This window comes from Liolophura sinensis, chromosome 8, assembly GCF_032854445.1.
Source record: "Liolophura sinensis isolate JHLJ2023 chromosome 8, CUHK_Ljap_v2, whole genome shotgun sequence".
In the NCBI taxonomy this organism is placed as follows: Eukaryota; Metazoa; Mollusca; class Polyplacophora; order Chitonida; family Chitonidae; genus Liolophura; species Liolophura sinensis.
In genome coordinates, this window is record NC_088302.1 from 7,595,734 (window position 1) to 7,611,274 (window position 15,541).

Below are 15,541 nucleotides of genomic sequence, written 5' to 3' on the forward strand. Positions count from 1 at the left end.
AACAGTGGATATTCCAGGCATGAATTCCATATCAAAGTTCAAATTCGCAGTCCATGAATGAGTTCCAGGGCAAATAACAATTAAACAAGGTATCTCAGTCGCGCTCTGATTGCAACTGCTCATAAAGGCATCATGCTGATGTAATGAGCATGGCTCCCTTTACGGCCCCTAGCCCCAGGTTAAGCGGTATTAGGTACAGTTCGAAAATGACGAGCGTTACAGACCTTAACCGAACACATTGTGATTCAAAAGTAACCGACGATTCCGTCTTCCCGTTGATATGCAAAGATCTCATACTACAAGAGGCGCCATCTATGATGTTACACATGATATGCTGGTCTGTATAAAAGCTGTCTACAAGATAGACGGTTACACTGGGCATCCAGCGCCATCTATGTTGTTAAATACCATGTACGGGATAGATCTGTACATAAGGATAATTACGCTGTCTAGGTGGTTGATAACAATGCAGATCGCCAGAGATTCTGAACGCCAATACCTGCCAACGAGAGTGTTATATTCATTGTAAAATTTGAGAAACTTAAAATGAAGGCGTTTGATGGAGTATCCTTGACAAACTAGTTTTTGAACTAGCAACTTGTGACGCAGATTAAAGTCATCACAATTAACGCAAAATCTTACAAATGGTACAAGGCGAGATATGTATACGCCATATGCAGCACCCTTTGGTATATTGCCATCCAAATAAGGATAATTTACAATATCAAAATTAAAGTCCGTCTTTATTAGCGAGTACATGTCTATAAAAAAGTAACTTTCTTTAGAGTCCCCTTCGGGAGCGGTTGTTCCAGGGTCAATCCTGGGTGGAGTCACACCTAAGACTTTAAAAGAGGAAGTTGTATCTTCCTCGCTTGGCGTTCAGCATGAAGGGGGTAGTGCAAAGACTGGTTGATTCGTATCAGTATAATGACTCGGGCGGGGCGCCTTACTTGCCATCGGTAAGGCGTCTCAGTGAAGCAGTATTAGATAAAAGAGCGGTGGAAATCCATCCTGCAACAAGGAGGTACATCACATGAACTCTAAGAATTCCTTCGTCGTCATATGACTGAAAAATGGTTAAGTACGACATTAAACCCCGAGCATTCAGTAACTCACATTGTTTAGATAATGCGGTTTCAAATCAGCTGGCCTATGCAATTGCCTTCACAGATCAGTGTGAGCTTGTGATGTTAAGACATTTATAGCTACTGTGAATTTCCAACACAGCGGTCTGACTACCCACAACACAAAGCTCCACACTTCATGCGCGTCACATATACTTCAGTCACACAGACAGAGTTAAACTGGTTTAGATGCAAACGTGACAATTTTTCGTAGCCCGTGTAAATGCACGGCGAGGGGTACTTCATCGTGTTTATTTCCCCCTGCTAGTGACGTGGCTGTATAATAGATTCAGGGTCAGTAAAACAGAAGGTGGAAAGTGTGAAGAATCCGCCCATGAAACTTGGGCAAACACTGTGGATTTTCTCTTCGCAACTCTAGGGTTTGCCATAGGACTTGGAAATGTTTGGCGGTTTCCGTACGTGTGCTACCGAAATGGCGGAGTTGAGTGCATGGGTTGTTTTCAGATTCAATATTTCGTAAACGTACGCAAATATTTCGACTGGAATGGGTTTTCCGAAATTTCTGTGGAATTTTCTAAAGGAATCTGTCAAAATTGCATAGATTATATATTATGTATCTAGATGATGTAATTCATGTATTTATTTGACTGTTGTTAAATAATAATGGGTGAGAAGAAAACAGATTGCCGGGAAAAATTTTACGCAGTATGGTACAATTCTAGTCGTCGTGGATATGGTGTCCGGGCGACACTTGTTGTTTAGGTATGATAATATCAAGTCTCAGTTGTTCTATACAGGCCAATGCGTCTTTGAACATTCCAGTAGGCTGTGAGTACATGCTTGGCTGGGAGCCCGCTTCTCTCTTAACAGAAGCTTCTATATTTATTTATAACTTACTAACAATGTACTAGGCTCCGTCCTGGGTGATAAAGGAAAAGACCGAATAAATGTAAAGTAGGCGCCAACAGAAAGGCCAGTGAAAACTGACTATAGAAACATGTTTTTTTTTTACTAAAGTAAATGCAATCAGAAGTCATATATCACTGGTATAAAATACCCGTCCATTTTGTGTACCTTGTTTAATTTTTTTAGCTGTCTTTCATTTTAAAGGATACAGGAATGGCTGGTGTTTTATGTTTTGATATAGAGTGTACGATGTGGCCAAACATATAAAAGTACACAAAAGTTTCTGGGCTTTCTTCTTAGGGTGTAAAAATGGCTTGAATGTACAGTTTTCCCAAAGCCCCAGCTGGCAGATTGGAAATTAATTAGCCTGCTCTGATGACTTCAACGGTAATAGCTGTGAAAACAACTTTTGGGAGATTGGGCGCCCTAAGCTGGTGCCGAGTTCCCAGTTCATCCATGACGACTTATCCGAATATTCCCGAGCATTGACAAGATCATATATGCATTAAAAATAAAAACGAAAGCCCACGGAATGCGAAATTGGTCTATTGCTTTTCTTCTATTTTTTTTTAATTGTAACTAATGACCAATTCATCTTCTAGTACAATTCATTGGTCTTCTCCACCCACAAAAAAGGCCTATCAATTATTCTGTCTGTAATGGAGGACACGGCCCCAACTCATTATAACATAACTTTAAAGAGAATGCATTGCACCAGAACGTCATATTATGATATACGGCAAGAAGTTTTTTTACAACAAAGTTGTTACTATTTCTGTCTGTTAGGGTTAGTGTAAACATGAATATTATTTGTACCACTGCCGTATGTGGCAACAGATCAAGGCAACATACGGTAATACAACACATTTGGGCATTGGAATTCCCCTATTAACTGTGTAAAGAGGTTGGATATCATTACATAAAGGTTTGGCAGAAATGTATTTCTTCATTAAATGAAGTCGGCAAGGAGGTACAAAAGACATTAATAGTTATCCCCATTCGGAATGAATCAGCGTTTGAAGCTCTGAGTTTGACAAACATAAGGCTTGAATCTTCACTAAAAAAAGATGTCATAAAGATACAGGAATTAGCTTGAGTCAAAGGATTCTGTTTCACTGGTAAACTTCCCACCAAGCAGGAATCCAATGAAAGCTAGGGAGTATGCTGCTTCTATTAATAAGCCAATATAATAAATGGGAGAGGCATTCACCATGTAGGACTGAGCATATTTGTTTTAAAATGGGAATATAACAGAAACTTGGTGGTTGTACTGCCTCACTTCCTACATGCGAGGAAGTTATCAGTTTTGTTAACCAACAACTCGTTCCTTGTCAATGAGTAGATGCTTTATTAATGAAATGGAGATATGAAGTCACATGATGATCATAAGGTGCTGAGGTGATGAGAAGGTAAAAAGCTACAATAGAGGAGAAACAACGTTCGTTAGGTATTTTGTCATACAGTTAAATTTATTTTATTTATTTCATTGGTGTTTTACGCCATACTCAAGAATATTTCACTTATACGACGGCGGCCAGCATTATGGTGGGTGGAAACCGGGTACAGCCCGGGGAAAACCCACGACCATCCGCAGGTTGCTGTCACACCTTCCCACGTACGGCCGGAGAGGAAGCCAGCATGAGCTGGACTTGAACTCACAGCGACCGCATTGGTGAGAGGCTCCTGGGTCATTACGCTGCGCTAGCGCGCTAACCGACTGAGCCACGGAGGCCCCTCATACAGTTAAAGGATATGCATCCACATATTATGAGTTCAATTATGACAAATGAATTAAATGCAATGCGCCCGGCAGTACACATATCTCAAAACTTTATAACAACATGTAAAATTAATTACATTTACAGTTCTACCTATTCTGACAACTTAAGAAATGGCAAAATTATCCCTGCCACACAGTGACGGACTACTTTTATGTTCATCTTGGTTACAACATAAGGGCCTTTCACTAGTAGCTGGAACGTAGTGTATTACTACGAGCCGGCAGAGGTATAGTTAGATGAAAGTACAACCGAACACGTGCTTATAGAGCTAACAGCACCTTAAACGAAATAACAAAGAAGGTATATCGTGATTAGATATTTACAGATCACAATTACAGACACCCTAAGAATGTTATTTAGGCGAACATGTACGTGGTAATACAGTAAAGTTGACGCTTTTTCTCAGAGTACTTTCCCACTGCTATTCCCATGGGAATCATTAGGAACACTGGAGATGGCATTTCGTGGAAAGGACCTACCACAAAGCCATTATTTAACTTATATTACATATTTCTATAACTCCTTCAGGGTCTGACCCAGCTGACAGAAGTTTGTTGCAAATTTTGAACGAGACAGTGCTGAAAACTGGCACCTTGGTGTCGAAACGATGTTAGACACCATGCAGCAGACTCACATAACTCAGAATGAGGACAACATTCTAATTCTGAAGCTAAATTTTTAAACATTTTTTTGGCATACTGGCAGCCGTAGCTTAGCCAGGATTGAAAAACTGCCAGTCCACTATCCCAGCCGTTGAGACCGAGGCCAAGGACACGCCGAGGACCCTGGAAGCTATGGATTGCGAGACGACCGGAGACGAATTTTAAGCGCTTTTTGGTCTAATATTCCAACTAACAGCTATATCAAAAAGTGTTGTTTACTGTCTTAAATAACCTGGGTAAATGTTTCTGACAAATGTAATTTAATAACTTTTTGTGAAAATAAAAGGGTACAAACCAAGTTATGCTTTTAAGGGGCAAATGTGCATGGTCTTTCGACAGTCTGATACATGCATCAGAGGTTGCTTAGCCTTAAAGAAACAAAAAGAGGTCAGGTTGGGGTTAGCAAACTCACACAGACAGTCAATGATATTGAAATTTTCTGCAAATTCTGAAAATACTGAACAACATATAGTTATTTGGGTAGATATGTAGCCTATAAACATTACATATTCCGATTGTGTGTGTGTGTGTATATAGGGCAAACAAATGTCATCAATTACAAACAATATGTTATAATGTCAGTGACAAAATGGTACAGATAACTGGTGTACTAATTCAGCTGACATAAATGGGGTGCAGATTTAGTGAAGCCATTATCGAGATGTCAGCTCTGTCTTGGCAGCTGATCTGAGTGACAGGCACCTGGATCTGCGTTCAGTGAAAACAGTGCCATCAACCTTCGGGTTGAGTAAAAAACTAACGCCTAAAATATATGCATAAGCAGTTCTATCACTACCGAGTTAGTTTTGTTGTAAATTTAATTAAAATGAAGTCGGGGTGATCAGTCTTTAGTGAATTTATTTACATCGCCCAGGATGATAAACGTTGACAGTTAAAATATGTAAAACTAAAACTACATGAATTTTCACCACTCTTCTGTTTCGGAGGTTGAATACATTGTTATACATTGATGTTATACAATATTATACATCGGTACCACAGGCATTTATGTGCTTTCCAAGCGTGCCTCCGCTGCGAAGGATTAGTATGCGCATGTTACATCAGCATTTCTTACACTATGGACTATCCTATCGGTTGCCAGAGATTATTGGCCCGTATTCGTTCGGACCTCAGACAAGGCTTCACGAACTTGAGGTCTTCGGCGCATTTCCATTTTTCATTTTTAAATACCTTAGTTCTGTGAGTAGGCTCCTACGGCGAAATTTTATCCGCTCGTCTTCTAACCCATCTTCAGATTTATTCCCCGTTTGCTTGGAAGAATTACCCGTCCAAAAGACGATTGGACGGGTCGCTGGCTACGCCCCTGGCTGGCAGACAATAGCCAGCTTTTTCATTGAAAATTCATAACATAATCTAGTCATGACTTCTTGGCAGACTGTCTTACACTGCTGGATGGTGTCGGACACTTGGTAACCGTGTGGTCTTCTTTGCACCCCTTACAAATATTCCAAATTGTGTAAAAATCATTAACTGTTTAATCAACTTTCATTCAAACATATTTTAGATGATGCCATATCAGCTTGTTAGAAATCAGCAAGTTGCGAGATTATATTTGTTGGCCTATATTGTGATAAAAGCGGCTGCAGTTGCCTTGTGTCGTCTTTCACTGGTCATGCATTGGTGTATGTTTTTGACGGGTTTTGTAATTGTGTCAGTTTTGAATTCATCTCTGAATTTGCAAGTTGCTATATTTCAATGCGAAAACCATAGAGGCCTATCTAGACCTATACATTTCTGCTATGGACGATTATGTGTCGTCTTTCACTGGTCATGCATTGGTGTATGCTTTTGACGGGTTTTGTAATTGTGTCAGTTTTGAATTCATCTCTGAATTTGCAAGTTGCTATATTTCAATGCGAAAACCATAGAGACCTATCTAGACCTATACATTTCTGCTATGGACGATTAATGTTGAATAGGCTATTGTGGTGTAAACCTATGTATATTGCAGCATGCATTAAACTCAAACAGAAAACGTTTGGATAATGGTTTACCACATCAAACAAATCATTTGATTTCACAAATATGCTACATGAATTATGCTACCTGTATCAAAACTTGGCTCAGTGTCAATTCTCTGTGGCCGGTAATTATCATACATATGACGACCTTTACCGGAGACTGACGAAGAGCGCCTCGCGCTTGTGGTGACCTGAATGCGGAACTGTGTCACTGAGAGTCACTTGGCCCTATGTCAGCCATGTATGTGTTTAATTGGTAGCGTAACACTTCATATGTGTGGCAACTCGCTGCTGCTTCTCAAATCAGAGTCATCAGGCCTAATACAGGGCTCTCATTAGTCCTAGGACTGCAAAGTAGGTGTAGCTGAACATTGTTGCGAAAAGATCTGCAGTTCAACAACAACATGGGCGTTTTGCTGAGAGCGGTGATGCGGTGGGTTATACTACGCCGTCTCTTGGCGTACGCAATCGGCTGTGTGTATGCTGTACCAGTAGTATCTATGGTCTTCGTTTCCCTTCTGAGATCTAGAGGGGCAATTCTGCGCAAAAAAAGGCATGACAAAAAACCGGAATGCCTGGAGGATCCGGAGTATGGAGAACATAGGCTCGCCCAGGTCAAGGTACGGATTGTAGAACAGAGTGACCTCCCTTGTGTCTTGAATTTTCTATGTAAAGGACCCATGGCAACTAGATAGGAAATGGCCTTATTTCGGTGCAGCAGTGAGGTGTAATTTTTTCACGCAGAAAAAGAAGTAAAACCTATTGAATATAATGTACAATTACTGAAGAGCATGTATGTGAAAACTTGGGGTGATGTAATTTATACTTTTTGTTCTATCAAAAGAAAAGTTGGGTCAAAAGCAGATTTGGCTATTTTAAGGCGTTTTTCTGCGGGAAAATTCCCTTCATAATTAAAATATGAGGGAGTAGTAAGCTATAGGGTAGTATCGTGTTGGTTCACGCAATTATATTTTTATAAATCGAAAATAAAAACGAAATAGTTGGGAAGTTCAGAGCAACCCTACATTCACCATAATGTTTCGTGGCTTCTAATGCATTGTCCGCATTGGTCTAGCGGTGACGTGCGTACGTTGATACCGCTGTGTCTAATAAGATAATGAGTTCGATTCCTGTATCTGCGTAGGTGTTTTTTTTTTAAGTGTGTTAATGGAGAATGGGGGGATAATTTGAACCACACAAGAGAGTCTTCAATTTCTTCATATATTATCCAGCTATGTTAGATGAGTTAAAATATATTATTGTAAGTGTATACAACTTATATACAATATTCTTCTAATGAAAGAACAATGCTGTTTACTTCAGCCAGCAACATATCATACAATTACATTGAGAAACGGGCATCTGTTTATCTGTTTACCTTGGTAATATATAATATATTCTTGGTATAATTCGTGAGACAAAACTTGTTTCAAATACAAACATTAGACGGAAAAGGATATCATTGTATGCATTTAACGGCATGCAGTTAGATGATGGTTCGTTGGGAATATTTTAGCTTGGCCTATTTCAACCGCATACTGGTGAAGCCATTGCGTCATTTCGCAGACGATCTGTCACTGTGTGTCGGCGTGAGGAACAAGGGGGTGATTTCTGATCCAGTTGCTAGTGGTCCTTTGCGTTGGGGCTCGGCGCTAGATTCGGTTGGAGTGGTAATATCGACGTTAAGTGAACGTAGAGAGCGGCGCATGTGCTGTGAGGAATATGAATAGCTGTCTCCTTGTTTACCGTGAATTAGAAACACCGTAACCAAGGCCCTAATTATCAGATTCTTGACCTGCGCATCGGCTCAGGAATCGTAGCCTAAACGGGTTGCTTTTTTTCTTCCAAAAGTTAAAATCATTTTCTTCTTTTGTCTAATTCATTTTAAAGAAAAATTAACTTTACGGCCGGTGAATTAATGGTTTTGACATTTTATGTAATTTTTATTAACATGGGCCTCCTATCTTTTAACATGGGTTACTTACTTAATTTACGACCTGAATGTAAGACGACACGAAGTCCTGAATGGTGGATAAGCCGATACTGGGTAGTGGCCTATCTCAGCTTTCGCGTCTTGCGCTTGTTATTGTCTCCATCACGCATATAACACATCGATGAAGTCGTTTAATTAGCATACTCCTATATCAAATGTCACCGGTAATGAACATACATTCCAAGTTAATTATCGGGTCGTTTAATTAGCATACTGTTATATCAAATGTCAACGGTTAATGAACATACATTCCAAGTTAATTATCGGGTTCAGAACCATTTCCATTAGTTATGATAATTGGGTTACAGGATGTGCACATCCATTACGTAGTGGCTGGGAATGAAGGCAAGCCTTTGATGGTTTTTGTTCACGGATTCCCCGAATTCTGGTTCTCATGGAGACATCAGATCAAAGAGTTCAAAAAGAATTACAGGTAATTACGGAAATGCACCTAAGGGTGTAAGATGCATCTTACCACCAACAGAGTCAAGCGTATCCTTGTGTGGCATTTGTTAGAAAATGTGCATATTAGTATTGCTTTATCTTTGTCCCCATTGTACAAAGCACAACAAATAACCCATCAAAATAATCCTCAGAATACTTTGACTAGACACTAATAAAATCCTTTCTACTTATATGGCATTGTCTTGTGAGGCAATGGAATGGATAAGAGCATGCAGAACTTAATAACGCAAACTGTGACACAAAACATGCCTTGTACATCTCTCTAGAGCATCCTACCCATATTTTTTAAAATATCTGGAACAACCGTGTCAAATTAATCATCCAAAGTTTACAATTTATGTGTACATTTCTTTAGCTATTTAATAATATGATATTTTGAAAAAGCACAGGTGGGGTGCCCTGAATTATCAGACGAGGGTTGTTTTAAGAAATAGTCAAAATCTGCATATGAGATAAGCATGTTTTAGTTCATGACATTGTTTTTGAACATAATTGGATTAGTCTTGATTATGGGTGGTTTTATGTGTTATTGTTGGACTATGTTAGTATAAACCAAGATGTGGTCGAAAACAAATTTGCAAACATCAGACATTGGGAGACCCTTAAGTGCCAGTGTACTCATTAATGTGTTAATCTGATTCATCAGATTTACACATTTGTTTGTAGATGATTTTCATATTTACGTTTAAAAGGGAACCAGTTCAAGCTATTTTCTGCGTTTAAATGAACACTGAAAAAGTGCTAATTGTTTTCTGTATTTAAGTGAAAAACGCTGACACAGTACAATTTATTTTCTGCGACTAAGTCAAAAGCTGAAACTATTTTAGGGTTGTTGCGATTGACCAGCGAGGTTACAACACATCGAGCAAACCTTTGGGAGTACTGAACTACACAGTGGATAAACTCGTGGACGATGTCAGTCAACTCATCACAGCCCTGGGTAAATATACATACAAACTTTGAGGCACCTGTGTATTATGTCTGATTTGTTATTCCAGTGAAGTAATACTATAAATACATTGCTGCATCCGTAATAGCTTACAACAAAAAACATACCGTCGTGGAATTATGCCAACAGTCCAATAAAAGTAGAAAGACGTTTTTAACTCTTAGTTACTCTTGATGCAAGGATCCTGTCGGCTTGAGCGATAGGCCTATATACTTTTGATTCATTTAGTTTATAAAGCAGGCTGCCTTACTTATTTTGGTAAGTATATTTTACCGATGCCCTCAAAATAAAATCTTTCATATCATGTTATAATCTTATGAAATGTATATTGATCAGTTTATCTGAGCGTTAAAATGGCTTAGTTCGAGGTCTGTAGTGACAAACGTTTCTCTTTTCGTTCTAGGCTATAACAAATGTATTCTGGTAGGTCACGACTGGGGCGGCGTCACGTGTTGGGGCGTGGCCATGAAGTACCCGGATCTAGTGGAGAGGCTGATTATCATGAATGCTCCTCACCCGAGCACATTCCTGCCTTATCTGAGCTCCACATGGACCCAGTTCCGCAAATCCTGGTATGCAAATTAGCCGATATTGACCCTACATTCCACTGGGGCTTTGAACTTGAAAACTCAGTGAAGGGTAGCCTGTAAAACAAACACGTTTACCTATTTCCATTCAGCAGTGTGTAGAGATTTGCATTTTTATCGACAATTTGACACATACATTCTTTGTTTTTTCCTCAGGTATATGTTTCTTTTCCAATTACCATACCTACCAGAATTTCTCTATCGATCAGACGACATGAGAAGTCTGAACCGCATCTTTTTGGGACGTAGGGCAGGCGTGAAGTCGGGCAAAATGAGCAAGGAAGATGTGGAGGCGTATAAATATGTTTTTTCAGCCAAAGGTACCATATACTTTCAATCCAAAAGGAATCCAGTGCGCTTTTTTTTTTAAAGTTAATGAACAAGCTACTTAATGATTTAATATATTAAATTATAAAAATTATTTTACATATTTCATTTCACGGTCAAATACAAGGTCATTTTGATACCCTTTGAGGTGCCCAAATCACAGTACTAAAATCCCCAGACAAGGAGAATATTGCTTGATAAATTTAAATGTTCGGAAAAAGGCCCTATATTCACGTCAACTCACAGTTCAAAATAGGTTACTGAAAGCGTGCCCAAACTGAACAGCCGTATTTGACCATGTATTTGTTTGTCGAATGTAAGGCTGACACACTTACGTTTGGAGTTTATGGCCTTACGGACTAAAATCTGCTATTAATAATTAACCCTGTCGTCGTCACCATTTTCTGACCATGCATGTTCTTTTCCCGTTCCTGTCGAATTAGTAGAGCACATGCAAAACTTTTTCCCCAAGTGTTGTTATACATTTGCCCACGTGCAGTAGTTTTCCGCGAATCGAAAAAATTGACCAGCTCTTTCTGTGAATTACGTCATTAGTTATGCCTACTCTAAAAAAATTAATCAGTTAAATTTAACAGAAAGTCTGTTGTCTGAGTGATGCTAGAATGTATTCTGTTGTTATAACACAATGTTTTGTCATACAACATAATTTTCTGTTAGTCACATAAAATCGATATGTAGAATTAATAAAATTTGTGTTTTATATTTAACACGATAATTCTAGCGTCACTCAGCTAACAGACTTTCTGTTAAATTTAACATTTTTAGTGTAGGCTCAAATCCAATACACAATGCACCATCTATAGAAATTATGTTTGTGATTCGCTTAAAATTTGCACCAACGTTTTATAAAGTTTCTTCAGCCAAATTGCAAATAATATGATGCTTTTTTTGATTTTTTGGAGGTTCCTTCACTTTCCCCATCAACTACATCCGGGCAATGACGCGCACGCGCCGTATCATCAGCGCTGATGACCAGGTCACGTGCCCTACCCTGGTCCTGTGGGGGGACGCGGACCAGTTCCTGGACACTGGTCTCATCCAACTCGCTGCTCCCTACGTACCCAAGTTAGACGTTCAGATCATTAAAGGCGCTAGTCATTGGGTACAGATGGACCAACCAGAAGCTGTGAATAGCCACATTAGTGACTTTCTTGTTAGAAAGTAAGAAAAAACAGCAACTCCCAGCTGAGAGAGAACGAGAGCATGGAGAGAGAGCAGTGTTAATATGAGAATAATTAAGACATCGTGTAAACTACGTGTGTGTAATGTAGGTGATTGGGTAACTGAAGATAACTGTATAATGTTGATGACGAAATAATGGATGATAATGTGTGTGGTGTTGATGACGTGATAAGTGAGTGATGTGGGAATGCACCATGGTGACGGCATAATTTAAGACTTAATGACGGGAAACACTGACGTGTGTACTGATGAGAAAATTGAGGTTGACGTGTGTACTGACGATGACGGGATAATTGGGGATGACGTGTGTACGGTTGTTGGCGGGATAATTGAGGATGAGGTGTGTACGGTTGTTGACTAGATGACAGGAGATCAGATTTTATATCGTTTTACATATTACAGTATATTACAATACAATTGTTGTGTGTTGAAAAGAAACTATTTTTAATTTTTGGAATTTTGGCTGTAAAAATAGATATGTTCAAGTTTCATCTCGGGCGAAATCGTTTAACATCCATAAACCTTATGTATTCATATATAAAAAGGCCAATTCCATGCTAAAGACAACTAGTCATCATGAAAGGACTTTGCCAATGTCTTTTTGTCGACATCAGCAAATCAGATTTCGATCTATAAATTCTAAAATACTCACCAGGAGTACAGCAACTGGTCTTCACGAAAGTTGAAAGTTTACGAACATATGTCACCTATGAAATAGGTATATATATACCGTATATATGTAACACGATAATTTTCCCAAGCGTATTTCTTGTTTAAATTGAACTGTTAAATCCAACATTCGAATAAACATTGTGGCTTAAACGAAGCTCACTCTAAATTGGCAATGGAGGTAGGCCTACATTTCTGGCACAATCATGATGCAAATTCCCATGCACAAAATCCATAACTCTCACCATAATGCTGGCCACAGTCGTATAAGTGAATTTTTTTCGAGAACGCCCTAAAACACCAATCAAATGAATAAATAAATAAACAAACCAAAATCCAACATATCCGATATGTGAGATATGTGAGGTGAGGTTATGCAGAGATAATATATGCGAGTGGTTTGTATTTTAACGGTTGATTTCCTATACGCTTCAGTAAAACCGGTGCAACAGATGTTGTTTAATTGACGAATTAAGCTAACCCTGAGTTTGTTGAAGAAATGATCCTCGCCATGGCCGGGATAGGTAACTCGTTTGACCGAGTGTTCCGTACGGCCTACCATACATCAACAGTATCTTAGGGTTATCTGGATGAATGGGGGACTATTGAAAAGATCTGTTCCAAGGATGCCATTTCTTTCATGCTTTCATCTGACACAGCTGTGGCATATTGAATAGGTCATCCACTGAGGCAAATTAGGAGGTTGTGAACAGATGTTAAATAGAGGTCAGAATCCCCTTTTCGTGATTGAAAGATATCTGATTTCACCACGCTTTCTGTATGCTGCTCCAATAGAAGATATTGTGTGTGTTAACAGAGGCATCGTAGCGCGTTCAAAATGATGTCTCGAGGCACTTATAATTGATTGCAGACAGTTCCAATAACCTGACCCAAGCATTAGTGAAAATGTCCTGTCAAACAGCTTATGTCCGTCTTGAGTTCATTGAGAATAATTATGATTTCATGTCGTTTATGAGTAGACTGTCTCCAAAAATTGCATGTAATATAGTCGATGAGAAACTTTATTCAGCTGTGTAGGATTTCTTTTGCATGGTTTCTCAATTAAACTTGGGAGGAGCATGACTGTAATGAGCCTTCAAGTCACCAAAAACAGATGTTAATGGCGAAAATAGCGTGGCAAGCAGTTAAAGCTTAATCTTCCATTTCTTCAAAAACTCCGGTTTCTCGTGAGTTACAGCAAAGCTTAGATCTTTATTGGACTAAAGCTGGTGCACAGTTCGAAATGGCGTCGTCATTGTAAGAATCAAGATTCTAGGTACGTTAGTCCCGATGTCCAACATCAGTTCTGCCGAAGCTGTGACACCTGGATTCAGTTGCACGACTTGATCAAGTACTGATTATCTTCAGCGAGAGCAACACAATAGATAAAATGATCAGATGCTGTGGGCCATTAAGAATCCACATGGAACTATCAGCTCGTTTCAGTATACATTGCAATCGTAAATAATTCATCAAGATACGCCTATAACGACTTTTTTTTTTTTTTGTAAAAATCCATAGGATAGAATTCCATGTTTAACTCATATGTTACTGACTGCATTTATCATCACCCATCCCAGGTGATAAGACATCAGTTTTGTTTCCTCAATGCTTCTCGATACAGAGGGCAGAGCTCGACATGTCAGTACAAAAGTCTACGTGCATGCGCAGTAAACAGAGCATGGAAAGTAAGGTGCGCACACGACCCCAGGCATCACTAGTTCAGCGACAACCCCTATATAGACAAATGCGTGATGGAAAATTTTAGTGCATTGAAGTCTAAGATATGTGGTTTATTCATGATTATTTCTAAGTGTTTATGTCCTTCCGTCGATGTGCTGAGGCCGAATTAGTTAGTTCTCTGGGCCTGGCAGAAATGAAGGCCTCAAGTGAGTTATAATTTGACAGTTTTTCATTTCAGCTTATTTAAACCAAAAATACAACCTACTCTTTTGTGTAAAACACTTATAAGAGTACCTACGAGTTAGGCTGTACTCAAGGTGGTTCTCAGATGGAGAAAACAAGAACGTGAATTTCACTAAAGCCCCGCCCCAGATATGTGTCATCACCACCACCCCGTCGACTTTAACCACACCACCGCGTCAGATATCTAGCAACCTCCCTGACTTAACTGCAGTACCACATCAGATACCCAGCAAACCCCTTGACTTCAGCTGCAGCACCGCGTCAGATATCTAGCAAACCCACTGACTTTGACAGCAGCACCACGTCAGATACCCAGCAAACCCCTTGACTTCAGCTGCAGCACCGCGTCAGATATCTAGCAAACCCACTGACTTTGACAGCAGCACCACGTCAGATATCTTGCAAACCCTTTGACTTTAGCTACAGCACCGCATCAGACATCTAGCAAATCCCCTGACTTTGACTGCAGCATCGCATCATATATCAAGCAAGACCCCTGACATAAGCTGCAGCACCGCATCAGATATCAAGCAAACCCCCCGACAGACTGCAGCACCACGTTATACGTCTAGCAAACCCCCTGACTTTAACTGTAGCACCCCTCAGATATCTAGCAACCCAGCGGCTTGGCGATTGACACAGGGTATAACGATTTATTTATTTATTTATTTCATTGGTGTTTTACGCCGTACTCAAGAATATTTCACTTTCAATCAATAAATCAAAAGACCAATCTTCTCGGCATAGGGCAAATAATTCAACATGATATCTTGTGAACGGCTGGAAACCTCAGAAAGTATTCAAACATAGATGGAGCAAAGTTCAACCAGTGTCAAAAACACAACTTAGAAATGGGCTTATTTCACTTATTCGACGGCGGCCAGCATTATGGTGGGTGGAAACCGGGCAAAGCTCGAGGGAACCCACGACCATCCGCAGGTTGCTGGCAGACCTTCCCCGTACGGCCGAAGAGGAAGCCAGCATGAGCTGGCCTTGAACTCACATC

General features: G+C 39.7%; 1 protein-coding gene across 1 annotated transcript; it reads left to right on the top strand.

Moving 5' to 3' along the window:
* Positions 1 to 6,629: 6,629 nt before the first annotated feature.
* On the top strand, positions 6,630 to 12,997 carry LOC135473056 (epoxide hydrolase 1-like). Its single transcript, XM_064752850.1, has 6 exons — positions 6,630 to 7,036; positions 8,718 to 8,842; positions 9,702 to 9,814; positions 10,227 to 10,395; positions 10,567 to 10,730; positions 11,661 to 12,997. The coding sequence occupies exons 1-6, from the start codon at positions 6,821 to 6,823 to the stop codon at positions 11,921 to 11,923; spliced, it is 1,050 nt and encodes a 349-aa protein (XP_064608920.1). The 5' UTR covers positions 6,630 to 6,820; the 3' UTR covers positions 11,924 to 12,997.
* Positions 12,998 to 15,541: the final 2,544 nt, after the last annotated feature.